The sequence below is a fragment of the Prosopis cineraria genome, unplaced genomic scaffold (assembly GCF_029017545.1).
Source record: "Prosopis cineraria cultivar Desert tree isolate PC_DT_omini unplaced genomic scaffold, ASM2901754v1 PC882, whole genome shotgun sequence".
NCBI lineage: Eukaryota > Viridiplantae > Streptophyta > Magnoliopsida > Fabales > Fabaceae > Prosopis > Prosopis cineraria.
The window spans coordinates 12,104-39,853 of NW_026556207.1; the positions used below are offsets into that span (position 1 = coordinate 12,104).

General features: G+C 37.3%; 2 protein-coding genes and 1 pseudogene across 6 annotated transcripts; all 3 read right to left on the minus strand.

Moving 5' to 3' along the window:
• Positions 1 to 543: 543 nt before the first annotated feature.
• LOC129298676 (tRNA dimethylallyltransferase 2-like) lies at positions 544 to 11,917 on the minus strand. 4 transcript variants are annotated; one of them, XM_054937096.1, is made up of 11 exons: positions 11,530 to 11,905; positions 11,379 to 11,458; positions 11,014 to 11,082; positions 10,762 to 10,834; positions 10,558 to 10,679; positions 4,322 to 4,396; positions 3,535 to 3,945; positions 1,753 to 1,827; positions 1,208 to 1,283; positions 942 to 1,105; positions 544 to 831 (listed from the first exon to the last, which is right to left on the minus strand). In XM_054937096.1, exons 1-11 carry the CDS (start codon positions 11,753 to 11,755, stop codon positions 706 to 708), a joined length of 1,497 nt encoding a protein of 498 aa, XP_054793071.1. In that variant the 5' UTR covers positions 11,756 to 11,905; the 3' UTR covers positions 544 to 705. The 4 variants fall into 4 exon arrangements, with proteins under 4 accessions (XP_054793071.1, XP_054793070.1, XP_054793072.1 ...); XM_054937095.1 differs by having other exon boundaries at positions 1,753 to 1,854; XM_054937097.1 differs by lacking the exon at positions 1,753 to 1,827 and having other exon boundaries at positions 11,530 to 11,901.
• A 785-nt stretch (positions 11,918 to 12,702) lies between these two features.
• LOC129298679 (uncharacterized) lies at positions 12,703 to 14,424 on the minus strand. 2 transcript variants are annotated; one of them, XR_008590409.1, is made up of 4 exons: positions 14,053 to 14,424; positions 13,694 to 13,804; positions 13,153 to 13,241; positions 12,703 to 13,070 (listed from the first exon to the last, which is right to left on the minus strand). XR_008590409.1 is itself a non-coding variant. In XM_054937100.1 (4 exons), the coding sequence occupies exons 1-4, from the start codon at positions 14,302 to 14,304 to the stop codon at positions 12,996 to 12,998; spliced, it is 519 nt and encodes a 172-aa protein (XP_054793075.1). In that variant the 5' UTR covers positions 14,305 to 14,423; the 3' UTR covers positions 12,703 to 12,995. The 2 variants fall into 2 exon arrangements, 1 of the variants encoding a protein (XP_054793075.1); XM_054937100.1 differs by having other exon boundaries at positions 13,153 to 13,233; positions 14,053 to 14,423.
• A 1,621-nt stretch (positions 14,425 to 16,045) lies between these two features.
• Positions 16,046 to 22,831, minus strand: LOC129298678 (pleiotropic drug resistance protein 2-like; annotated as a pseudogene).
• Between the last annotated feature and the right edge of the window lie 4,919 nt (positions 22,832 to 27,750).

The window sequence follows — 27,750 nt, forward strand, 5'->3', positions numbered from 1 at the left end:
GAGAAAACTCGAAAACGCGCGTTTTGTGTTTTTAATCGATTTCTGCGTTTTTCTGCTGTTTGAATATTTTGTTCAAAAAATCAATTCTGAGATTGAAAACGCACGTTTCTCCTCAATCCAAACACACGCTAGGATCGGTACACCCAAGATAAAAAAAGTTTGGCCTGTTAATTTCTGTTTTTAAAGAGTCTTTTAAAAAAATAAAAAACCAATTTAAATAAGTGTTTTGAATCTAAATGTTTTCAAAGCTGTTTTCAACTTCAGTTTTTAAAAGCACAAGAATAAAAACAAGTTAAAATTATTTTCATTTTATTTTTTATTTTCAAAATACATTACATTTAATAATTAAAAACTACAATTACCTTAATCAATGATTATCATAAGCCATTATTATTATTATTATTATTATTATTATTACTACTATCAGCTAAATTTTTTAATTTTAAAACTGTTCTCAAATTAACATAGCCAAACAGATTTTTTGAAAAACAATTTAAAAAACTTCATTGCAAAACGGTTTTTTAAAAATAAAAAATAAAAACAGACAACAAACATACCCTTAATAACTAGGAGCTCCAAGCCTCCAAGTGCAAGAAATTAGAAATGAAGCGAAGGTTCCACTTAGATGCGGACGAAAAGTGAAAAGGTATCAGCAACAAATAACACACACCGAAACGAAACGATGCGAACTATAGAATATTGCCGCTATTGTTCCGGCGAACAGAGGCCTCGTGATTTGTTCTTGAGGCTAGAAATACGTTTCCGGTGTCCACGTCCCTGTTTGTGTTGTTCCCAATCATGAATCCCTCTAAGCACCCTATCCCCACAGGCCTGCCATAGGAAGGCCACCAGGAAAACCAGACAAGAAAAGCATCAGAATCAAAATCAAAACAATTGCCTTGTCTTCATAGCAGACAGGTGGATTCTAAAACCTAGCAGACCTTGCATATGTATTGAGTCCAGAGGTCCCTTTCAACCATCTTCCTCCCACTGCTATTCGACGTCCCTGACGTGGATGACAAGTTCTGATTCTGGCCAAGGAAAGATCTAACGATCTTCACCGCAGGTTCTACCACTTGGCCAGTCCATATATCATCTGATTTACCTGAAACATGGAACTTGGAATCAAAATATAACCCAAATAATTGTCTCAAACATTATTTGTTGACAACGAACACTGAAATATAAAGGGACCGAGATGGCTTACTTGATAATGATTCTGTGGAATCCACGTAGTGAATAGTCCAATCAAACAATTTTTGCAGTCGATTAAGCATCCTCTTCTGTATGAACAAAGTTTTCACATCAATCTCTGACGTTACTTGTGTGCTTGTTTCAATCAAGTCAATGAAAGGGCAACGGCCAAGTTCTCTTCAATTTCGTGTGGTCTTTGATAACAATATTGTTATATAAGAGTCAAGAAACAAAATTAGTACAGATGGTTCCAGGAAAACTCATAGCAACCCCACAAACTGCTAAACAAATACGAGTTGAAGATCTCTCATTTAATTGGTCTTCACTATGCAATGTTAATGACAAATTGACAACATGGCCAAATTCTCAGTTACTCACAAATCTGGCCATGAGAACAGTTTTGGGAGAATTTCAATTTAGGATCAGGGATGCGATATCAATTAGATCCAATGAATTCTGAAAATTCACTTAAGGATCAAGGTACTAAATTGAAAGTAAATTTCAAAGGAAATTACCGTAATGCTATTTAAATATTTTTTTTTTTTGAGAAAAATGCACCTTTGAAACCCGCAGCCAGCCGCCAAACCGCCGCCGCCGAGGCTCAGCTTCAGTGGCCGGGCTACCGTCGAAGCTCTGGCACCAGCCACCAAAAATAAAAACCTAAAGGTGGTCAAGAAGAAGTTTGAACCCAAGACCTTTTGGTGCTATTAACCACTAAGCTAATGATGCCCCTTCATTATATAGTGCCAAGACAAATATAAAATATAATCACCCTTCCAAATCAATGCTCAGTAAACTTGTTTATAATATTACCTGTTATTTCACCAACAGTACTTGTTAATTTACTAACAAAACTTGTTGATAATATATTCTACATATTTAATTATTATAACTTGTTAAATTTCTAATTTAACTTGTTAATTTATTAATACTTTTTATTAACTTACTAGCTAAACTTGTCGACAATACTTTCTACATATTTCATCCTGATGACTTGTTAAAACCCTAAGTTAACTTGTTAATTTATTGACACTACTTGTTAATTCACAAGCAAAACTTATTGACAATGCCTTCTACATATTAAATCTTGATAACTTGTTAAACCTATAACTTAACTTATTAATTTTTTTTTAACTATTAATACTACTTATTAATTTAATAGCAAAAACTTGTTCACAATACTTTATACATATTCAATCTCGATGGCTTGTTAAAAACCCTAACTTAACTTATTAATTTACTAATACTACTTGTTAATTCTCAAGCAAAATTTATTGATAATACCTTATCTATATTTAATCATAGTGACTTGTCAAAACCATAACTTAATTTGTTACTTAACTAATGTTATTTATTAAGTCAAAATTTTAACAAGTCACCAAGATTGAATACATAAAAAGTTTGTCAACAAGTTTTGATAGTGAATTAACAAATAATGCTAATAAATTAACAAGTTAAATTGGGATTTTAACAAGTTATTAGGATTAAATATTTAAGAAGTATTGCTAATAAGTTTTGCTATTGAGTTAACAAGTAATATTAGTAAATTAACAAATCAAGTTAGAGATTTAACAAGTTACCTAGTTTGAAAGTTTAGAAGGTACTGTCGACAAGTTTCACTAGTAAGTTAACAAGTAGTATTAGAAACTTAACAAGTTATGTTAGATTTTTAACAAGTCATTGGGATTAAATATGTAAAAGGAATTCTCATCAAGTTTTGCCAGTTAATTAATGTGAAACATTAGTAAATTAACAAGTCACAAAAGTTAAATATGTAAAAGGCATTGCCAACAAGTTTTATTAGTAAATTAACAAGTACTGTTAGTGAAATAACATGTAATATTATGAACAAGCTTACTAAGCACTGCCTTGGAAAATTGATTATGTCATATATTTGTTATGGAATTATATAATTAAGAGCCTTCATTAGTTTAGTGGTTAATATTCTTTTGGTGTATTAAGAGGTGTTGGGTTCAAAGCCCTCATTGGCCACCTTTGGGTATTTATTTTTAGTGGCTGTTGCTGAAACTCTGGCAGTCAGTGGCGGTGGCCTAAGCTCTTGCAGCAATCTGTCGGTGGCGTTCTAGTGATGGTGGATGAATATTTTTGAAAAAATAATTGAAGGGCATTTTAGTCATTTCATTGTAAAAATAGAATTTCAATTTAGTCCTGGGTCTTTTAGTGTAATATCAGAATTTTTTGGGACTGATTTGAAATAAACTTGCTACAGTGGTCCTAAACTGAAATTCCCCCAAAAGTTCTTAACAAGAATCAAGTTTAAAGAAGTCGAGAGCGCGAGAGAGAGCGAGAGAGAGAGAGAGAGAGAGAGATTATTCTAACCTGACGGCGAACTAGTCTCTGCGTGTTAACCTTTACTTTTTCAATTGCTTCTTCCATAAGTGTAATGGCTTTTGTGTCAGAAGACAACTTCAAGAGCCCCATCAGATCATCATCAGACAATTTATCACACTTTTCTCTCCTGGAATCCTCGGTCGATTCTTTCTCTCTTTTGTAGATTTCTTCAAATACACGGGTTCCCAGAAGAGGCTCAAATTCACGGACACCAATGGCTTGCCGCAAGCCACGACTATAATCAGCATTTGGATTGTAAATGTCATAGACTTCATTAAGTAATCCAGCATCCATCATGCAATCTACCCTCTGTTCTACATATCTGTCCAGTACAGGAAGAGATGCATCCACACATATAAAACAGCAATCATATCTCAAGTTACCAACTTGACCCCACTTCTGCCCTGGCACAAGCAGGACCGGCATTAGTTATGAGAAAAAGACAAAGAAACAGAACACAAATATTGCCACAAGACACAAGAAAACAAATATCCTTGATTCATATTATGTTTGTCATTGATTCATTTGATGTCACTACCAAATATATAAAATAGAAGGGGAACAAGATAGACTGCATTTTTTTTTTTTTGGTAGGGTTGAACAGATAAAAACCATCACACAACAATGTTGAGGACTAGAAAATCCAAAATTCCAACTAGTACATGATCAATAAGTCACGTTTCCTTTCAGAACTGAAGTTAAATTCTTCAATGAAGGGAATAGTGATTGTTTAGGAAATGTGATCAATAAATAGTAGCCAAAGAAGCTGACAAACCTCTGCAGCTTTTCCTTGGAAAATTTTGCTAGGAAGAACTCCAGTGCGAGCATACAAGCTAAGGTATTGACTAATCTGCAAATAAAAAGGGAAATGCATGTAACCATAGCAACCTCAATTTAAACAATTCATATAACAAATTCAGCAAGAAATCAAACTGGACAGTTCTTCTAATGAAGTTTCAGAACACCAAAGTTTTCATATTCTTGCTTTGACTGTAAACAGAAATTTCATAGGAAAAATAGAAAAGCAAAGAGTTTTAAAGAATCATTCAGAATCCTCAACGCCTGGTATAGGCCATTTCTTAATACCTTATACAGATTTATTACTCAATAGAAGAAAGAGCAGAATCATGGATAGTCTTGCCTTTTCCAATTCAAACTGGATGATGCAGCTTTATAGGTATGGATCACATGATGTAATACGGGATTATTTTCCTAATTTCTTATTACCCACCAAACAGAGTTTATTGTCACGTTTCGTCATTTTTCACAAGGTCCAGAATGTTCCAGAACCCTCCAGAAAGCTCCCAGCTAACCTTAAGAGTGCTAGAGAGTGCAAGAACATTCTAGAGAAGCTTACACAATTCTAGCCTCAATATTTTAATATTGTCTCTAGATTCTTCCATTTAAATATCTAGATATTTGTTAAGAGAATTCTAGAGAATCAATTGTAACCGTAGGATAGATTTAATCTCCACCGTCTATTAAGGAGGTGGGAACATTCTAGATCCAAGGGGAGGCCTATAAATACCTCACACCTCCTCATTTGTAAATCATCCTTGAGTTCTCAAAGCAATAGAACTCTCACATTCTCCAAACTCTCTCTACTCTTCTTTGCCTTCAAGCTTTCCCTTTCCTCTACTTAGCCAAGCATCCTCCTTTCATACGAGTTAGGCTTACTTAGCAACTTCCAGTGAAGGTTGTCTAAGTGCCGCACGGGTCGAAAGACTAGCCCTGTGACAGTTGGTATCAGAGCTCGGTTCTACCGTTGTGCTTGAAGGAAGGTATTGTACAATGGCAACTGAGGAAGGAAACATCGTTGGCACAGAAGCACAGGAGCAAGCTCATGCACAACAGGAGCAAGCTCACCCCAAGTCCAAGCAAGAGCAAGGCCGGAGCAGGGCACCCGCAGGTGAGTCCCTTGAACCTCGTGTTGTTAGCTTGGAATCTAACATGGAGGAAGTGAGAACTACTATAGGGGGACTCAATGATCAACTCAACAATCTCATCCAAGAGAATGCTGAGATAATGCGGGCTGCCAAGTTGATGATTGCAGACCTTAATGATGATTTAGGGGAAGACATTCGTTCCCTCAGACGTGATCTCGCCGATCTCCGCAAATATGCAAGAGATGAGGTGCGAGGTCTACGCTCTCAAATGGATGAGATTCGTCATGAATGGGAATCTCATCACTGTGTGAGTAGCCCTATTAGTGGTAGTACTTCAAACGCCACTTCTCAGGGACTGAAAGTGCCCAAGCCGGCCATGTACAATGGGGCACGTAGTGCCACGATTGTGGAGAACTTTCTCTTTGGCCTAGAACAGTACTTCAAGGCCATAGGAGTCTCTAACGACTTGATCAGAATCAACAATGCTTCAACTTTTCTTCGGGATGCAGCCCAACTATGGTGGCGCAGAAAGCATGCTAAGCGAGAGAAGGGCATCTGCACTCTCAACACATGGGAGCTGTTTAAGTCAGAACTCCGCAAGCACTTTGTTCCCCACAATGCTGAGACAGAAGCTCGAGGTAAGCTTCGTAGGTTGAGACAAACTAGTAGTATTCCTGACTACATTAAAGAGTTTACTACCATCATACTCGAGATCGAGGACCTGTCCGACAAGGAGGCTCTTTTCTACTTCATAGACGGACTTAAAGATTGGGCGAGAGTATAACTCGATAGACGCAAAGTGCAAACTCTAGATGAGGCAATTGCTGCTGCTGAGTGCATAATCGACTGCTCCACCAAGTCCAAAAAGCCTAATCCTGGTAACAGTGGAGGAGACGAAGGAGGACAAAAGAAGAATTCCGATCGTAAGGATGGTGGTAGATTCTTTGGTGGGAGTTCTAGACAGGATAGACCACCCTCAATCAAGCGTGATGCCTCAAAGCCACCGAAGCCATGCTTCATGTGCGATGGTCCACACTGGACTCGTGACTGCCCCAACTGCAAGGCTATGAATGCCTTGGTTGCTGAGATGAAGGATAGCTGGGACAAGGAGCAACAGATCGACCTTGGTTCCCTCCAACACTTGAATTCCTTGACTGGACTCTTTTCTCCATCTAAGAAGGAAAAGAAGGGTCTACTTTATGCTGATCTTGCTATTCAGGGCAAGTCCACCTCTGCCATGCTCGACACAGGAGCATCCCACAACTTCATAGAAGCTGAAGAAGCCAAGAGATTGGGTATCCAGCTCAATAAGGGAGAAGGTACCATCAAGGCAGTGAACTCCCCAGCCAAACAAGTCCTTGGGATTGCCAAGGATGTGAAGGTGAAGATCGGGGACTGGCAAGGTACGCTGGCCTTTACTGTTGTCCCTATGGATGATTTCAAAGTTGTGTTGGGACTTGCTTTCTTTTGCAAAACACATGCCTTCCCTATTCCCGAAGCCAAGTCTATGGTGGTCATTGACTCCAACATGATCCGGGTAATCCTCTTGAAACGCTTGGAGAAATCTGGCCCTATGATTTCTGCCTTGCAATTCAAGAGGGGTCTCAAGAACTCAGAAGGGTATATTGCCACTGTACGTTCATTGGTCGAGGAAGAGGATGGCCCAACGAAGCCACGGAAAATCTTGCCACCTTGTATCCAAGAGGTGCTACGGGAGCACAAGCACGTCATGCCTGACGAGTTGCCTAAGAAACTACCCCCTAAATGAGAGGTAGACCATCAGATCGAGTTGGAGCCTGATGCCAAACCACCTGCCTTGGCACCTTACCGCATGTCACCTCCAGAACTTACTGAGTTAAGGAGACAACTGCAAGATCTCCTTGATTCTGGATACATCCAACCATCTAAGGCCCCATACGGTGCTCCAGTCCTCTTCCAGAAGAAGAAGGATGGATCGTTACGAATGTGCATCGACTACAAGGCCTTGAACAAGATTACTATCAAGAATAAGTACCCGATACCTTTGATTGCTGACTTGTTCGATCAGCTTGGAAAAGCCAAGTGCTTCTCTAAGCTTGATCTTCGATCCGGGTACTATCAAGTACGCATCGCCGCAGGTGATGAGCCGAAGACAACTTGCGTGACGAGATATGGAGCATTCGAATTCCTTGTCATGCCCTTTAGACTAACAAATGCCCCAGCTACATTCTGCACGCTCATGAACAAGTTGTTCCACCCTTACTTGGACCAGTTCGTGGTGGTATACTTGGATGACATCGTGGTATATAGCAACACTCTTAAAGAGCATGCTCAACACTTGAAGAAAGTCTTCCAGGTACTCTCTGATCATGAACTTTACATTAAGCTAGAAAATTGTTCTTCTGCCAAACAAGAGGTGGACTTCTTGGGGCACAAGATCAAGGATGAGAAGCTCATGATGGACCCAACTAAGATTCGAGCCATCCAAGAATGGCAGCCTCCTACCAAGGTCCCAGAGTTAAGATCATTTCTTGGTCTGGTGAACTACTATCGATGGTTCATAAAGGGGTATTCAAAAATCACTGCTCCATTGACAGATTTATTCAAGAAGAACAAATCTTGGCATTGGTCACAAGATTGCCAGGATGCCTTCGACAAGCTGAAGCAGATGGTCGCGCAAGAGCCTGTTATGTCCTTGCCCGACTACTCCAAGCCATTTGAGGTATACACCGATGCCTCAGACTTTGCAATAGGGGGCGTGTTAATGCAAGAAAGACACCCTATTGCGTACGAGAGCCGCAAGATCAATGACACGGAGAGGCGCTACACGGTGCAAGAGAAAGAGATGTCTGCCATCATCCATTGTCTACGAACCTGGCGTCATTACTTACTTGGGAGCAAGTTCACTATTATGACAGACAATGTTGCTACGAGCTACTTCCAAACACAAAAGAAGCTCAGCCCGAAGCAAGCTCACTGGCAAGATTTTCTTGCTGAGTTTGATTATCGGTTGGAGTACAAGCCAGGCAAAGCAAACGTGGTGGCCGATGCCTTAAGCAGGAAAGCCGAGTTAGCTACTCTCTCAGCAAGTATGCCCCAGAATGACTTCCTTGAACGAATCAAGGAAGGTATGTCTCAGGACTCATCCGCAAGCGACTTAATAAAGCTTGCTACCGAAGGCAAGACTCGAAGATTTTGGGTGAATGATGGAATACTCTACACCATTGGGAACCGAGTCTATGTGCCGAAACGGGGCAACCTTCGAAGGGATGTCCTAAATGAGTGCCATGATTCCATGTGGGCCGGACATCCAGGTATGACCAGAACACTTGCTCTCGTACAAAATCATTTCTATTGGCCACATATGCAAGACGATGTCGAAGCATATGTGAGAACTTGCTTAGTGTGCTAGCAAGATAAGGTTGAACAACAATATCCTGCTGGTCTACTCGAACCTTTGCCAGTGGCTGAGAGACCATGGGAGAGTGTCTCCATGGACTTCATAGTTGCTCTCCCTAAGTCTGAAGGATGTGGGAGTATTATGGTGGTGGTTGATGGATTCAGCAAATATGCCACCTTTATACCAGCCCCAGCAGATTGCAAGGTCGATGAAGCGGCACGCTTATTTTTCAAGCATGTCGTGAAGCTATGGGGGATCCCTCGCAACATCGTCAGTGATCGAGATCCCCGATTTACCGGGAAATTCTGGAGAGAACTTTTTAAGCTCTTAAGGACAGATTTGAATTTCTCAACAAGCTTTCATCCTCAGAGCGATGGACAAACAGAGCGAATCAACGCTTTGTTAGAGCTCTACCTTCGGCACTATGTGAGCGCTCATCAACGAGATTGGGCTAAGTTGCTCGATGTGGCCCAATTCTCTTACAACTTGCAGCGAAGTGAGTCGACAGGTAAGAGCCCTTTTAAGATAGTTACCGAACAACAACCTCTAACCCCCAACGCACTTGCCATACCATACAAGGGAGACAATTCAGCTGCCTATAAGTTTACCAAGGAATGGCAAGAAGAAGCCGACATTACTCGTGCATGCCTGGATAAAGCTTCTTGAAAAATGAAGAAGTGGGCAGACAAGAAGCGGCGCCCCATTGAGTTTCAAGTAGGTGACTTGGTCATGGTTAAGTTATTACCGAATCAATTCAAGTTACTATGCAAAGTCCACAAAGGCTTGGTCAGGAGATATAAAGGCCCTTTCCCTATCATCAAACGTGTGGGAAAGGTTGCATACCAAGTACAACTCCCTCACAGGCTTAAGATTCATCCTGTCGTCCATGTTAGTCTCTTGAAGAAACACTATAGAAATGAAGATCCATCTCGAGGTATCTCTAAGAGAGCACCGATAGCGGTCATCACTGAGTACGACAAGGAGATAGAAGAAATCCTTGCAGACAGGGTGATCAAGAAGAGAGGAGTTCCCAACTACAATGAGTACTTAATCAAATGGAAGGGACAACCAGACTTTGAAGCTAGTTGGGAACGTGAAAACCTCCTATGGCAATTCACTGACCAAATCCAACGCTACAAGGAGGAAGGCGCGACGAGGGCGTCGCGAAATCAAGTGGGGAGAATGTCACGTTTCGTCATTTTTCACAAGGTCCAGAATGCTCCAGAACCCTCCAGAAGGCTCCCAGCTAACCTTAAGAGTGCTAGAGAGTGCAAGAACATTCTAGAGAAGCCTACACAACTCTAGCCTCAATATTTTAATATTGTCTCTAGATTCTTCCATTTAAATATCTAGATATTTGTTAAGAGAATTTTAGAGAATCAATTGTAACCGTATGATAGATTTAATCTCCACCGTCCATTAAGGAGGTGGGAACATTCTAGATCCAAGGGGAGGCCTATAAATACCTCACCCCTCCTCATTTGTAAATCATCCTTGAGTTCTCAAATCAATAGAACTCTCACATTCTCCAAACTCTCTCTACTCTTCTTTGCCTTCAAGCTTTCCCTTTCCTCTACTTAGCCAAGCATCCTCCTTTCATATGAGTTAGGCTTACTTAGCAACTTCCAGTGAAGGTTGTCTAAGTGCCGCACGGGTCGAAAGACTAGCCCCGTGACATTATGCTCTAAATAGGAGGGTCTTTTATCTATGTTAAAGAATAATGAATGATGCAATTAAATCAGACACCTTTCTATGGTTATTTGGATGCATTCTATTTGCTGCAACTGGATCAACATCTTTAAGCAATTCATAATTATTGTCTGAACTGTCCTTTTCAGGGATGAAATACTTATCCAATGGTCCAGTACCTGCAAATAAAACAGATGACAAGCATAATTGAAATAATTGACAAATTAGACCAACATTTTAGAGTACTGAATTGCAGTTTACCGGAAAGGTTGTCCATAAAGGTTTCATCCATATCTTCAACTGACTCATCTAGAAGGAACGGACTCACGAGAGCCTGAACAGGATAACAAACAAGATTACCCACAAAAGTAACATATAGAAATAATCACCTCTGTCTAGATATGGTGAGTCTAAAAGGGAATGCAATATAGGGACATCATAAAACTCCGAAATGAAGAACATTAAGAATAAAAAGTAGGCACAATTCCTAGCAGCGATTTTCAGAATTCCCACCTGGATGTAATAATTCGTGCCCCCAACTATGACGGGCAAGCAGTTGCGAGCACAGATGTCATTGATGAGCTGAAAATTAAGAAAACAACTATTAAGAATCACAAAGGAATTCTTTGTTTAAAGATCAATTAGGCAATAATTAAAACCAAAAAAAAAAAAATCATAAATGCACCCACCAATCAGAAACCTTTAAAATCAAAAGCTGCCAACAAGCCCTAATCAAAATAAAAATGGTACTTCTCACCATGCTACTTCAAAACATTTCTTAGAAAAGAAGAAAGCCTCCGGTTTTCTAGCTTTGCACCCATTGTTGCAACTTAAAGACTTCCAAGGCAAAACTGAACACTGAGGAAACAATAACTTACAGGGATAGCAGAATCTCGAAAGTCTTTAGCTGTAAATTCAACGTTTGGACTTACGGTACCCAGAAGATGGTGAGGCACCCCTACAACAGAAAGTTCAATTTCAGAAACCAAGAGAGTTCAGGAAATGATGAAGAAGCACAAACTCATATACCCTTTTGGTCGGAGAGCGGAACTTTGTTGGCGAGAACATCCAGGCCTCGGTAAACCTGCATGGAATCAGCGTTGATAGCTTCGACCGGGAAGTGGGAAGCCAAATCAATGGCAAGCTTGGACTTCCCAGAGCCAGTGGGACCCATTATCACTACCACCTTCGGCTTCTTTGCTTTTGCTCCATCGCTACTAGGGTTGAAAGTTCCGAGCGCCTTGGAGTCGTCCATCGTCGTCGTACCTTCGGTCTCTATTCTCGAAATAGTTTTGACTGCATAAGAATCTCCGCAGTGTACGTCATGCCCGATTTATTTATTTTTTGGTTACCCGATGCCCAATTCATTCCTTCGTTAAAGATACAGATACAGGGCCAATGGTTCAGGACCCGCAGTAGTGATCCACAATCATGCCTACCCTGGTCCTCCCAATGAATAATTGATGGGCATCGAGGTTTTTTTAAATATTTTAAATTTTAAATTTTAATAAATACAAAAAAAAATTTTAAAAAAAATTTCAACTGTTATTTTTATTAAAAAACCTAACCCGTCAGCTAAATTTTCTGTATAAATATAAAAATTAATCAAAATAAAATAATGGTCATCTTTATTTCACTCAATTTAAATCCATGCATTTTATTCTTAACTACTAGTAAAAACTATTCTCTCTAAATAATAATATAGAATATCTTTTAAAAATTTTACTTAATTTAAAATATAAAATATTAAATAATTTTTATAATTATTTTTTTAATTATACACTTACTTTATTTAATTCTTTTTATTTAAAATGATACATTAAAATTTTAATTATCATTATTAAAGTGTTTATATAGAATATTTAATGAGGATACAATTGAAAAGTTGTAAGTTTCTTTAAGAAATTAAAGTTTCAACTAATATTTTTTAATAACAATAAAATAGTGATCAATGCTTTATATTTAATTCAGTTGAAGTATTTATTTACCTAAATCCACGGAATAGGCCAATGAGAGTTTCTAACTTAGACATAATGATTTGTGCCAACGGGCGAATATGATAAATTTGTACATTAAAATCATTTTTTGTCGATTAATACAAGCCTTTAATTTATTAACAACTATCTTTTTTAAAAAATTGTAGATAATCATGGATGTCAAATAAAAAAGAAAAACGTTTAGGGTGACCTTCAACAATTGAAATGAAAAGTAAACACATGATGAAATTAGGTAAGTTTGATGCAGGGCTTTAGTTGTACAAGAGCTTTCGGAACATTGAAATGGAATTTGATGATTGATGCATCACATCTCACAATACAACGACGGGATCTTTTGGAGTATTTATAATTCAGATATTCTTTCACTAATTCAGTCAGTGAAATTGATACAAAACAAAACAAAAAACGCATAATGATATTGTATCAACATTCAATTGAAGGGGGGGGGTGATTCTAGTCTCAACACACTCAATCCAAAAGGCTACATTTAGTAGCATCTCAGTGCAGGGTTTCTATGTTCTTGCTTAGCTCCTCCAGCTTTTTCATCCTCAGCCTCTCACTCTCAGCCACCAGCTAGCATTAAAATAAAGACACGGAAAGCCGATAAGCAGATTATTAAGTTTTGAGCAACAAAAAATAAATAAATATTGCTAACCTCCATTAGTTTGGAAACAAGTTGAGCTTTCTCCCTGTTCTTCTCGTTGAAAGCTTCTAGCGCTTCTTTGTACTCTCTCTCCTGTAAACCTCCACCCCACGGAGAGAAAAATGTTTCAGAAAACTTCAAGCCTATTGTTGTATTTTCTTCTGTTTATAATTAGGGGGAAGAAGCTTGTATGAATAACTTGAAATTTCCTATTGAGACTATCGCCATCCTTTAATTTTTTTTTTGTGGAAATTCCGACACAATTATTATGAATGATCACCCTAACTACTGGTATGATCATATCCACTTGTCTCTCGACCAATGAGACAACATGGGGCCAGATAAAGCCAATGAGGTCAATCAATGAATCATGAGATATGAAGCTGTGCTTAAGTGCTTGTATCAAAAGCTGTGTAATTAAAACAAATTAAATGGCCATTCCTCTTCTCCCGCAAATACAATTTCTATGGCTCCTTTGGCATACAACATTTTAGAAATGACAGGAGCAAATAACAAGAAGTGAACGGTAAGAAAACAGGAAAAAAAACCCCACCTTTCTCTGGCAGGTTTGGCCCAGTGGCTTTAACTCTTTGTTCACTGTGTCTATCTTCTTTCGAACTACTGTAACTTCTTTTCTCATTGGATCAGTGATACCCTCAAGCTCCTACAACACGCACCATTCGCAGTATCTCAATAACATAGTCATCTACGTTTCCGTGAAATCTTTGGATACAAACTAATTATCCAAGAACAACTGGCTTCGTGTATATTTCTGCACATCCTCTGACCAAATGAACATGCCTTTTCTTCCCGAAAATTTAAATGTAGTGGATTTGATGTTTCATATATTTACACACAAACAAAGCAACTAAAGTATGTGGAAGTATGGTTTCGCAAGTATCATGAACTTACTTCTCTAATCTCAGCCAATCGCTTTGTTTGCTCCTCGACGCGACCCAGATGAGCGTGAACCTTGTCCCTTACCTCCATTTTCTTCCTATCAATTTCTTCTTCCTTCGCTCGGAACATGGCCAGAGCTGATCTGGCCATCTCCTCTTCCTTGTCATCCCTTATTGGGCTCTGGTTTGAGCTAATAATTCCCGAGTTCTTCACTCTCTGAACATTTGATTGTTGCTGCTCATATAGCTGCTTTGGCGTTGCCATTAATTGCAGCTATTGCTTACCAGTTTTCTCTCTTCTTTTCTCTTGTTCTCTGGAATGATGGCTCTCTTTCCCTACAGCCTTACCTTGGGTGGTTATAAACAAGACTCGCTTTGAAGCTATGAAACCACCAGCTAATGTTACTAACAGATCCGTATAATGAGCCAAAATGACAGAAATGCCTATTCCTTTATCCTCGTGTAGTTGAAAGGGTAAATTTTTCTACACTGAGCAAAAATACTTTCTTCCAATTTTTTTTTTTAATTGTCACCGTCGCTTAAAAGCAAACTAGATTTTTGGTTTCGAATATTTTTAAAGTTATTATATATAAGTAGAGTAAATAATAATAATGTTTAAATCATCTGACTGATCTTCTTATACTCTTCCCTCATATATATTGTATCAATTTGTATGTAAACTAAGTGAAAGATGCTGACGGGTCTGCATTGGTTAGGTAGCTATTTTCTTAAGTTGGTATATGGGCAAATTATGCTAACTACTGCTTCCCACCAGGAACACGAATTGTTTTTGTCATGCACATATAGCTACAGCTACATTACATTATAAAAAGGCCAGAATTCCCACCCTGTGAATCCAGCGAATCAGATCCTCGAGTCGCGGCATTTTCATGCCAATTTCCTATTTAGTATATGGAAGAATACCATAAGGGTAGATAAAGTAGTTTGAAAGTGTACAGCGAAATTATATAGAATATGGTTTCTCGAAGATGGAAAGGTGCTTGAGGCACAAGTTTAGGTCGTGGAGTGGACAGAAAGGGCTCAACCACAAAGCTATGGAGAACCTTAGTGAACAAGACAGAGTAGGAGAGATTGGAAGCAGCTAAGCCTGGTTTGCTTTTATGACATTCATGATGCTCAAAAGTTGTATGCCCTTACACCTTGGCTTACACGAGAGTTACCACCAAAACTATTTCCTATTCCACCTTTATTTTGTTCTATTCATGTCAATCCCTGTACGCTAATGAACAAGTGTGTGAAAGCTTATGAATAATTTTCGTTTAATTCCTGTGATGAATAGGCACAGAAAAAAACCCAAGGATGCTGGTAGGGACAGTGCATGGGATGGGAGAGCTCGTGGCACAAAATTTTCAGGCTGATACATGATCCTTTTCGCTGTTGTTGTTGTTTTTCTTTTTTGGCCAATTGTTGCTGTTATTATTGAGACGCGTCCATCCAAGATATGCAAGCATCTAAACTTTGACTGCCAATTGCTGTTTTAACCATTTATCAAATAGTGATACTTTTAGCACTTATTAAACACTCCTTTTGAATAATTCTTTATTTTGGTTTCCCACAATGCTATACAATGCTATATTCTGAATCTGAACTGTACAAATTTTAATTGGACTTTGATCGGATTTGGCCTGCTAGGTTGCTCGCGTCTTCTAGATTGAAGGACGCCGAAAAGTTGTTTTGGTGTGGATGGTTCCAAGTTAGAACCTTCTTTTTTTTTTTTTTTTGGGTTTCTGTTGCAAAGTTTTTGTCAGTACATTTGGCTACAAGAAATTTGTCAACTTTTGCGATCATATTGCTTCAATGTCTTCATTAAACTAGTTGAGTTGATTTGTTTTTTTTTTTACTAACTGTCACTAATTATACTTTCTTGTATGCTGCGAGAAGCAGAGAGAGATTCCACATGATTTTAACTAGGTTTTAATAAATCAATATGAGAAAATTGGGAAGTTAATAAAAATCAATCTATATATTTTCGGTGAGCCCATTCCTTAAAAGAAAAAACGGTTTAAGATTAAATTACATTGACTTGATAAAGATTTGTAGAGTTTAAATATGCACAACAGTGGGGAGCCACACAAAACAATGGTAGAGATTCATAACATAAAAGCCAAAAAAAAAAAAATAGAGACCAAAATCCAGGAAGATGCTCATCTCTTGAGAAAGTTGAGGTACTTGATGGAACCGGCAAACACTAGAACGAACATGACAACCCAACCGATATGACCCAGGACCAATGGTACGAGAAAGTCATGCTTGAAGCCCAGATTTTCTTCAAGGTAGGCATTTAATGCCTGACTCTGTTGACCACTTATATGAACTGGGGTATCCATATCACCAAACTGAGATACAAACACACCATAGATCGTCCAAGCCATTGGAGAACCCCAATAGTACCATCTCCACCATATCGGAATCATCTGCATTTCACAACATCCAATTCTATTAACAACAATACTGTTAAACCAGCAAGCCTTGCTGGTTAGCGTGTTCTGCACTTAACTGCAAAGTCCTGGGTTCGAATGGGCAAAGACAGGATCACAGAGAAGAAATATAAACCTTCATCAACTCTTGTTAAAGAAAATCCTCTAGAAGTATAACTTAATTTCATTTATCTATATTATAGCCCCTAACAGTCACAAAGCAACAGAAATGAGATGTGGCATTGGCATTGGCAAGCAGAATGAAGATGAGAATGAGAGCATACCGGCCTGGGGATCATAAAACCTGAAAACAAGTTCCAGAAATTAAACAAGAAGGCCATGAGAATGGCAGCGATTTGGAGGCCAGGAGTCAAGGCAACGACCATCATGCCGAACAAGGAGAAGTAGGAGAGGCACATGAATATGAAGTAGTAGAAATAGAAGAACTTGCCCGCCTCCCATTTGAATCCGATCATTGCGTAAATAATAAGACTGTACACTATGCTCTGGAACACCGTATAGATCATCTCAATAGCCACCTGTAAGCACCGCAGGTTTAATTTTGCATTCACCATCAAGCTACTTCATTAATTTTGAGCTATTTTATCTGAATCAATCTCTCACCTGCGCTAACGCGTAAGGAAGTTCTGAATACATCCCGGCTGCTCTTTCTCGGTAGAACACGGTTCTTTCGATCGACACAACTGGCTGCACAGAAGAACAGTTGGTAGCACCGAGGAAAAGAATAGCTGCATATATTGCTCCGAGTAGATTATTCAGATCTTGTTCTTCTCCTCTGCAAATCAATCATAAACTAAATGGTTAAGGGGATTCGAGTCAAGGAACACCAAAAATTGACCCAGGACTCGTTTTACTTACACTTGGTCGCCTTTGCTCCAAAAATTACTCCAAACACAAGGCCGATGAAAATCGCCATAGCAAACCGGATGACATTAAATTCAGAGTTCCTCCAGTAAGACCAATGTTGTTTCCAGAAACAAGCCTGACACTGGGTAATGAAATTCTGAGAGTATTTGGTAGGGAAATATAGATCCTGAGAACCCGGTGCTGGTGTGCTTAACTGCTTTATAAGCTCTTGATTTCGCCTGACAAAATTGGTACGCTAATCATATTTGAGATACATTCAAAAGCACAAAGATTAAATGTAATTTGTTGAATATACACTTACTTATAGAGCTCAGAGTTGGCATAAATTTCAGCAAAATCAATACCAAGTTGAGTTTCAACTCCAGCAGTGCTAACCTCCAACATCCAAGTAGCAGGATTGTAACCATCTTTAATCTTTGGAACACCTGGAATAGCCTGTTACAGAAGCCATTTTCATTAGCCTAAGTTCTATTTTCAAACAAGCTTAGGCGTATAACTAACCCATGGGCAAGTTAACTTTAGCAATTGAATTGGTTATTGATGAATAAAAGTAGGAAATGACGGACCTCAAAATACTCAATAAGCTTGTGAGAATGCTGACCAAGAGGTCCAGCATAAGTCACTTGTCCTCCTCTTTTCAACAAAAAGAGCTGCAAGGTGAAATAGACAGGACAAAATGAATATTGATAGTCTTCTTTTTTATCTACACTATATAGCAGAGCCCCACTATATTATTAATACCTCATCAAAAGCCTCAAAAATGTCAATACTTGGTTGGTGAATGGTGCAAACAACAGTTCTTCCGGTATCGACTGTGTTCCTTACGGTTCGCATAACAATTGCAGCAGCTCTAGCATCGAGTCCTGAAGTAGGTTCATCCATAAAGATGATTGAGGGATTTGCAACCAATTCCACTGCAATGGTCAACCTCTTCCTTTGCTCAGTAGAAAGACCATCCACTCCAGGAAGCCCCACTAAAGCATTCCTTATGTTGTTCAATTCAACCAGCTCCATAACTTGCTCTACAAACATCTATTCCAAAAGCAAAAAACTACAGTCAGCTTTGATAGTTATCAAATGTGATCCAGCAGTATACAGAAATTAAAATCGTGCTTATATGAACAACTAAAGTACCATGCGTGTTTCCTTGTCAACATCTGAGGAAAGGCGTAGCCAAGCTGAGTACAAAAGAGATTCATAGACAGTCACATATGGAGAATGGATGTCATTCTGTTCACAGTAGCCACTAATTCGAGCAAAGGTTGCCTGGTTCTTGGGATAACCTGAAATGCTTACATTTCCCTCAATATATCCACCTGTCTTTCTTCCTGCTAATACATCCATTAAGGTGGTCTTGCCAGCGCCACTCACTCCAACTAGCGCCGTTAAAACTCCTGGCCTAAATGCACCACTCACATCTTTCAACAAATGCAACCTGCTCTCTTCAACCCCTTGGCCCTTCATTTCCTGAAAACAGAAACACGTTTTTTAATTTGCAAGTAAGAACTATGAATCATACACATCAAGCTACAAAAGTTAGGTTGTTTCAATATATAAGAAATAAATGGTTCACGTGATAAGTCACAATCACAAGATTTTATGTTGCCCTAAATGAAAAGCGTCTAGATGTCATAGAAAAGATATTCATATAAAAGACTATAACACTTACTGCAGGCATATCCACATAATAGTTGACGTGATCGAAAGTTAGCGAAAGAGGTTGGAAGGGCAAAACCATTCCTCTTTGTTTTGACCATTCATGGCAGAACCTATGGAGCTCCCATTTCTCTCTGGCATCTCCATACCTTCTGGATTTGATGCCAATTGTTGTGGAGAAACACTCTCAGTCTCGTCATCTTCCGAAATCATAGGTTTGTTACTGCCCATTGCTGCAATTGGTTCGTGGAGGAAACAAGATTAGCAAAGCTTTGACATGTTTGCCTTTTTCTAATACCAAAGCTGGATGATTTAATTTTTGCACGATAGTAAGTTACTCACGATCTAGAAATGTGAGTGCTGCTATGAAGAGCACATTGAAAGAAGAGTAAACCCAAAGAGTGCCCCAACGCTTATCCAATACCATGACTCTGTCGTGAACAAGCCTCGATTTTTGAGAAGCGACTTCCCAACTGTGTCTTCACTTGTGCCGTTTCCAGGCTGTCACCAAAATGTAGTTTCAAATTAGCTATTTATAGGTAGAGCCTACCTAATAGATTTAATTAATACTGTAGAAGTATTCATAGGAGAACTTACAGTGCTCCATCTAGAAGCGAGAAACTCATTTATAGCAATAGCATTTTGTCCATACATCATAGGAGAGATGTAGTAGCCCCAAATTAGCCAATTTGGTATGTCATCTATTCACAAAGAGAATGAAACATTTTTCACCATTTTAGATTCTACTTCACACATGATTGGGCTTCAACCCTTTAAACTGCAATCTCAGAAGCTTCCTTTCGAACTTGTATGAAAAGAAATAAATCTAACCTTTTGAAATGATGTAACCTCCGAGAACAAACACAAGTAATAGGGCAAACATTCCAAATGTGTTAGAAATAACTTGTGTTCTGCTAGCACCTCCAATGAAACGAAAGAGAGAAAGAGCCATTTGATGTATTCCAATGTATGCTAGTAACTGCTTGAAAAATCTGCAATGCAATAGAAATATTGAGAACTTGAAAGTAAATCAACACCCTGTATGAGTTATTATAAATAAAGAATATTATCTAATGCTTTCGAATTGAGCACTCACCTGCTTGCAGCAGGTGCAAACCCCATTGTATAATATGTGAGAACGATCCATATCACAGATTCTCCGATTGAGAGGGGAATTCTGAGGACTGCAATAGGAAGGGAAAATGCCCATGCAGGAAAAAACAAGAAATCCCTTTGTTTAAAGAACACGGGTAGTGGCAACTGTCATAGATAACTCAGCAAACCCATTGAACATGACATTCATTAGACCGAAAAATAATGCTCCCCAGAATTTTACCCCATCTGCCATTTCACCAGTTTTCATTTTGGTTCTGAAAAACACAGTGAAGCCAACCGTACCCAGGGTTGTTAACTGCACGGTTTTAAATATGTAAAGAAATCCTTTACGCTTCGTCAGCAGCCATTCCCTTGAAAAGCATGCCTTAAATAGGTCCATGCTTGGAAGAAGACATACTTTCCTTCACCAAAGCTGCAGGATGGGTTTTAGCTTTATCATAAGGGGTTTTCAGCTCTTCTAATTGCTGTCGGCCAATGAAGAAAGAGTTAAACGCCTGAGCAAACTCTGAAACTGAGATATATCTGTAAGGCTGGTTCCTTCTGAACCAATATTGCTCTTGGTCCTTCTTGGACGTCACTTCCTGAAGAAAATCTGCAACTCCTTTTCTTTCAGGACATTTGAATCCCATGTGCTCAAAAAACTCAACAACATTTTCCCGTGGCCCTTGATACACAATCTGACCATCTGCAAGTAGAATTACATCATCGAAAAGTTCAAATGTCTCAGGTGCTGGTTGCAGGAGAGATATGATCATAGTTACGTCCATTACATGAACCATCTGCCTCATAAACTTCACTATTTGAAAAGTGGTAGAACTGTCTAGCCCTGTTGATATCTCATCCATGAAAAATGCCTTTGCTGGTCCAACCAACATTTCTCCTACATTAATAAAATGAAACATACTCAAGTCAGAACCAAAGTAGAAGATTAAACTTTGAGCTCCCATTACTACTAGCTAGTCTGTCTGTTATTGCTACATATTTCATACCGGTAGTTACACGCTTCTTCTGTCCACCAGATATGCCCCGGGTCATTTGATCTCCAACCATGATATCAGCACAGATATCCAAACCTAGAATCTATTTGATGATGTAAAAAGTTAGTCTTGTGAACTAATTAACAAAACCAAGCCTCATGCAACAGGAGCATATATACCTTGAGAACATAGTCTGTAATCAAGCTAGTTTCTTGGCCAGCCATAGATACAGCTTTCATGAAGGCATCTACCTCGGGGTCAGGTTGATGCCGGCTTCTTTCTCTCTTCTGGACAACTCTGCAAGCAAATCATACCTGGTTCCTACTCCAAGACAACGGCCGGAGAAATCTAATGTCTCTCTCACTGTCATCTCCCCGTGATGAAGATCATGTTGGCTGATATAAGCACTTGTTCTTTGAGGAATAAATTCTCGGAACTCATGGCCACAATAGGTGATTCTCCCAGTCATCTGTTTATGAGATTTATTTGCCATTACATATAAGATAAATTAATCAAACGCTCATCAACACTTTTCTAGAGACAGGGGAGGCACATAGAAAACAGACCTTTAGATCCTTATCTAGCTTCCCTGCTAGTGCCAGCAAAAAAGTTGTTTTTCCTGCACCGGGAGGTCCAAGAAGCAAAGTCAACCTGCGAAAGAACTGGTAAGTTGTTGAAGCCTACAAAGTAAACTCGCACAGAAGGATAATTATAGATTCAAGAGGAGGAGTAATCTCATTTTCAGAAGAATCACCTTGATGGTTTCAGTATACCGCTGACATCGTTAAGTATCTTGATGACTCTTTTCTTTGATGGAGAGAGTCCTACTTTTCCAAAAATCCCCTGTTATTCAGATGCAAGATTTTAACACAAAAATCCGTTAATGCAAAAAACGAAAAGTCAAAAGGAAAGATATAATAAGAAGCAGAAGAAGCGGTTTATATCCTAGCACCTCTAATGTGTTCATGGTGGAATTGATCAGAGTTGGAAGTGCTCTGGTTCCAAGATAGGCCTCTCCTTCGATAGACAAATGTTCATATCTGACCTCTATTTTGGGAATCTCTATTCCCACCCTGTTTTCACCACGAACAAATAACTCTTAATCTCTGTTTACGTAAGAAACAGAAAAAAAGCAAACTAGCAGAATTTATTCGCATTTCTCCCAAAACAAACTTTCAAGAAATGCGTATAAACCATTCAAGAAAAATGAATATATTACAACATAGTGAGGCGCTTAATTTGCTTACATATCGATTCTGTTCCTGAGCCTTTTGAGGAACTTCTCATTGTCTTCTTCAGCAACCTTGAGGACTTTTTCCATCAAGAGTTGCTTGTCTCGGGGCCAAGTCTTGTGACATCAATTTCATCATGAATCACCCTTCCACTCTCAGTGATCTGCTTCAGCATGCCCTTCCTTAATCTATCATAAGTTGGCAGCCTCTCGATTGCAGCCACATCAATTCTTCATCGTCTTCCTCCCTGCCGGATTCTCGCCGGAATACGTTGGGTTCATTCCAAATCTCTCTCACACTTCCGGACCTCCAGCTTCTGCTGCTGGACTGCCTCGACAGGTTCTCTCCGGTCAAGGCAGCAGCCATTTTTTGCTCGAGGTCGAAGCTAAGCTTTCAACTATTACACCAGAGGATTCTTTTGCAATGAAATGATATAGTTTTACGTGTAGGGGTCAATGGGAGAGGTTTAGGAGGGAGAACTTGAATCAGAAGGAATGGGATCGCTCGCTCCTCTGGTATTTATAGCACCTCAGGTTCCTGCTCGTTCTGCAAGTATCATTCTGGTGGTAGGAGATATTCAAGCAAGCTGCAATAAAAAAATGAGCAATTAGTTTTTTTATTTGCCTGGATTTAACTTTAGTGCGTAAACAATTGTTTGCCTCATCTCATTCGTTGATGTTTCTGCCCGTGGTGGCGTTTTTTTTGTTTACGCTGATAGGTTTTTGAATAATTTTAAAACAAATTACACCTAAATTTCATAAAAAAAATTATTAAACTATTTATAAAATTTTAAATATTATATATTTATAACTGATTAAAAATATTTATAATTAAATAACGAGCATTATAATTTATAAAAAACAATTTATAATAATAAAATGTAAAAAATGAACATTTTTTATTGATGTTAGATTAGAGTTATGGATTTTCGTTAATATTCCAATTGCGTGATGAACACTCGTAATCGTTGGAATTCCGGGCTTGGAGTTCGTTGCAGAAAAAATTTTCTTTGACCAATGACCAATGATAAGATGTCCCCTACGATCCATGATCGAATAGGCGCTTTGCGTGAACTACTTTGGAGGAGAAAATTCTTGGCCAATAAACTTTTCTGGAAATGAATTTATCATTAGATTTACCAGTATTCACATTTTTTTTAAAACATTTCACTTTCGCTGGAATTCTTATTTTAAATTTAAAAATTGTTTAAAAAGAAAATCTTGGGAAGCCTAGGGAAATACCTTCAGGCTTGAGCACAGTGCACTCTGTTCAAAATTAAATTAGCGCGTAGTTTGGGGGGGTTTGATTTAGTAGCCCCTATTCCCATGAAAGTATTCCTTGCCCATACTTGGAAAAAAAATTAAAGAAAAAAGCATACGATATATGATGCTCCCTTCGTTCAAAATTAAATATTCCTTTAGTCAAAAAAAAAATTAAATATTCCTTGGGCCTTGTATAAGATCGTGTCAAAAAGGGAGTAAATTAATTGCGGACGTTATGAAGGTGGGGAAAATATTCGGTCCGCAAGGCCGTGGAAAAATAAGAGTTTTGAGATCTCTCGGCACTTTAATATAAAAAGCAAGTTATTAATGATAGTAGAATTGGCAATTGGGGCTGAATTTAATGAGCTAATTTAAACCTGCTTGAAAAAATTTAGAGCTGAACTTTAAAATATTGTGACTTTTTTTTATGTTTGGACCTATTTGAGATTCGAATAAGCCCGAAGAAATTTAAACCAAGCCCAATCGGGTAGGTTAGAATTTGGCCCCCGAATATCAAAAAAAAAATATTTATAAAAAATATATAAAATATAATATATATTAATTAATTTTTTAAGTTTTAAGTTATTTTATGCTAAAAATATCATATATTTGAGTCTATACCTCATTTAAATATCAAAAAAAATATATTTTATATTTTTTATAAAATAAAATAATTAATTTTAAAGTTAAAGAAAATTAATTAAAAATAATTTTTAAAATAAATTTTAGTATTCGAGTTGTCGAAAGAAATTTGGGCCAAGCTAACTATTCAAACTTTTTTAAGAATTGGGCCATTAAGTCCAGCCCGTTTTGAATTCTCAACTCTAATAATGACGAGTCTTCATGTAGTACTCCCATTTAGTTTTTGGACTTCATCGCTACAGTGATTGATTAATTAGTAATTAAGGCTTTTTTATGTAGTAATTCTTCGGTTTTTTAAAATATAATGTTTTTAATATTTTGACCCAAAAGTCAAACAAAAAATGGAATCAGTACGTTAAAATATTAATCGCATTGTAAAATTTCTCCTTCATTAAACATATATTATAAAGCATTTTAGCATTACTCGTATAAATAAATATATAAAAATAGTTGTAAACTACTGTTTTTTTTAGCAAAAAGAAAGCTGTTTTATTAATCACCAAAAACTTTATGTACTTACTGTTTTGAATTTTAGAAAGATGTGTGCGAAAAATCAAACTAAAAGTTCTTCTCAAAACATGAATACATGAAACGAAGCATATAAAGATTCCGTAATCTACACTCCATAGATAAATCAATGAGAAACAATAGTTGTATTTTTATTTGTATTTTTTGGGTTGGGGGGAGTCCATGAATTTCATGGTTTCTTCTTTTTTTGGCAAAAAATTCCATGGTTTCTAGAAGACAGAAAAATGGCCAAAAAATAGGATATAGAAAAGAGAAGCGAAGGCAGCGAGGAAGCAGGAGGGCCGGGGGGAAAGTCACGTTGAATTGAACAGGGAAATACAATTTTGTAAGACGCCGAATCGCTCATGGCTGCACAAATCCATTTTGATTATATTAAAATGTACTCTATATATCAAACATCTATTTTTTAACCAAGGCTTCCCAACTCTTTGTCCATTCCATGCCGTGCCACACTTGAGAATTGAGAACGAATCTTCAAACATTTATCGTTAACAATCAACCTCCTCCTTCATCATTTCTTACTATTCAATCATCACTCTGCTGGTTTACAAACTTCAAACGCGAGTGCGTTAAACTGAAATCAAATGAACGAATCAGAATAACATTTGAGAATTACAAGAATATATAATGTATCCAATATAATGAAGAATATATAGAAACTGGTGAATGTCTATATTTTAAGATGCGATCTATTTTTTACAGAGTCAACTAAATTTGACAATGTTGCCCCATTCTCTATATATTATATAAAAGAAAAGTTTTAAAAAGTATAAAAAGAGGTGCGCATGGGTGAGTTTTTATTGTTCTTATACCAGCTGCACATGGTCAGCGATGACTTGGAACGTTAGTTATAAAAAAAAAAAAAAAAAAGGGTACAGTCGAAGGGAGCGGAAGTGTTGAACGGTGGTGATTGTTTGAGAAAAATAGTGAAATGTCAGATGGGAGAGGAGGAAGAGAGAACAAGGGAAGAGATAACACTTGACAGCAACATCCAGATTTCAAAATGGTTACAGAAGAAGATGGCCGTGCCCTGATTAATTTATAAAATACCACGAGGGACCGTTTCTTTGTTTGGCCAAACCTACAGGCATTCATTAATTATTCATATGAACAAATTAATTCATCCACTATTTAAAGATGTGGGGTTGCTCATTGTTTACGTGCATGTTCTCATCAGATTGTTAGTGCCATGTTACGTACAGCAGAAACGAGCTCTGGAAACAAGATGCCAATGTTCGTTAGAAAATTGAACAGCATGTGGATGAGTTCGAATTTGGGTAATTGATTATCAACAACTGATTAACATAATAGATTTTAATTATAATTAATTATTGATCGGTTTGAATGATATTCTTTCAAATAGATTTGATAAAATTAAATATATTTAATTGATTTCAATTAAAATCAATTTAAATGTATGAATTACAATAAAGGACACGAGTTTTTAGATAAACAAAATTGCATATGACATATTAAATTTGTTTTGATTTGTTTAAATAAAATATTAATAGTGATGCATTTAATATTTTAAAAATTATTTAACACATATACATTGATAGACAATATAAATTTAAATTAAATTTTATTATAATATTAATATTAATAATTTTTTATCAATGTAACAGTTTTTTTAAGTTTATTCATGGTTCACGCTTGACGCTTTTGTTCACACGTTCCACAAAATTAGGAGTGTACTTGGTAGACTCAAAATTCTGACGAGTAATGAATGCTGTAAAAGTATAATTAAAATTGAGAAGTCGGTGAGGGTAGCTTCACCTGAAATGTAGTCTGGGATAACATAATCAATTATATAAAAGTGAAAGTGTTTGATTGTCTTTTACCAAACGTGGTTTCTGTACAAATAATTAATTCTTATGGGTGATCCAAACAAGTACCATGCCATTCAAGCAATTAAGACCATTGATATGGTTCCTTGTGATGGAACCAATTATAAATAAATTCATACTTAAATTACATATAAATATTTATCTATAATAATATATATTACACATTTGTTATTTTGTTCATTTCAATGTTTATTATATTACGCATGATTATTTGTAAATTGTAGTGTAAAATTAAATGATATGGATCAAAATTTTAAAACAAGTGGAAAAAAAAATAAAAAGGTTGTGACTGATTTAACCGGTCCAATTGATTTTGACTGACTCGATGTTGGTTTCTGGCAGTTTTTTGGTCAATTATATAATTAGCTAACTTTCTCTCATGACCAGACCGGACCTAAGTTTGATTCTTGGTTGATCAGCGAGTCCGGTCCGGTTCATTCAGCTAGTTTAAGAACATGGAACTTATACTTGACGCGTCATTGCCCCAGCACTGGGGATATCCTATTAAAACATGCACCCATCGTGTATACAGCGGATCTATATGTTACTTCATTGTCTCGGATAAATTTTTATTTATTTATTTAAAATATAACTATTTTAATTCGCTTAATCAAACGTTTGTTAAATATACATGTACACTTGCTTGACAATATGTTTGTATCAAAAGATTCACGAAGCATCACAAAGATTCCTCCCTCGTGACGAATTGAGACCTAAATTGCCCGGAAGTGCAATGCATTTCAAAAACACTAGGCTGAGAAGGTTTAAACTTTTAATGAATATATAGTTTTTTTTTAGTCTTTTTGATGTATAATCAATTTTTTTAAGATTATCTTTAATTAGGAGCTGCAATTAATAAAGTTTTTTAATTAAAGTAAGCTTATTAAATGAATAAAATAAAATATAAAAAGAATGTATAATTTTAAAGATAATTAATTAATTCATTAAGAGTGCAATTCCAATCAAAATATCTTAGAATACTGAACAGATGGTGTAATGTACGTTTTTCAAATAATTTAGTTTCATATGTTTTATAAAGTTTTTAGTGTTTGTTTTATTTTTTATTGGTATTTTTCAAAGATAGAAACAAGAGATAAAGCTTTCTCATCTTCAAAAATTCTATTT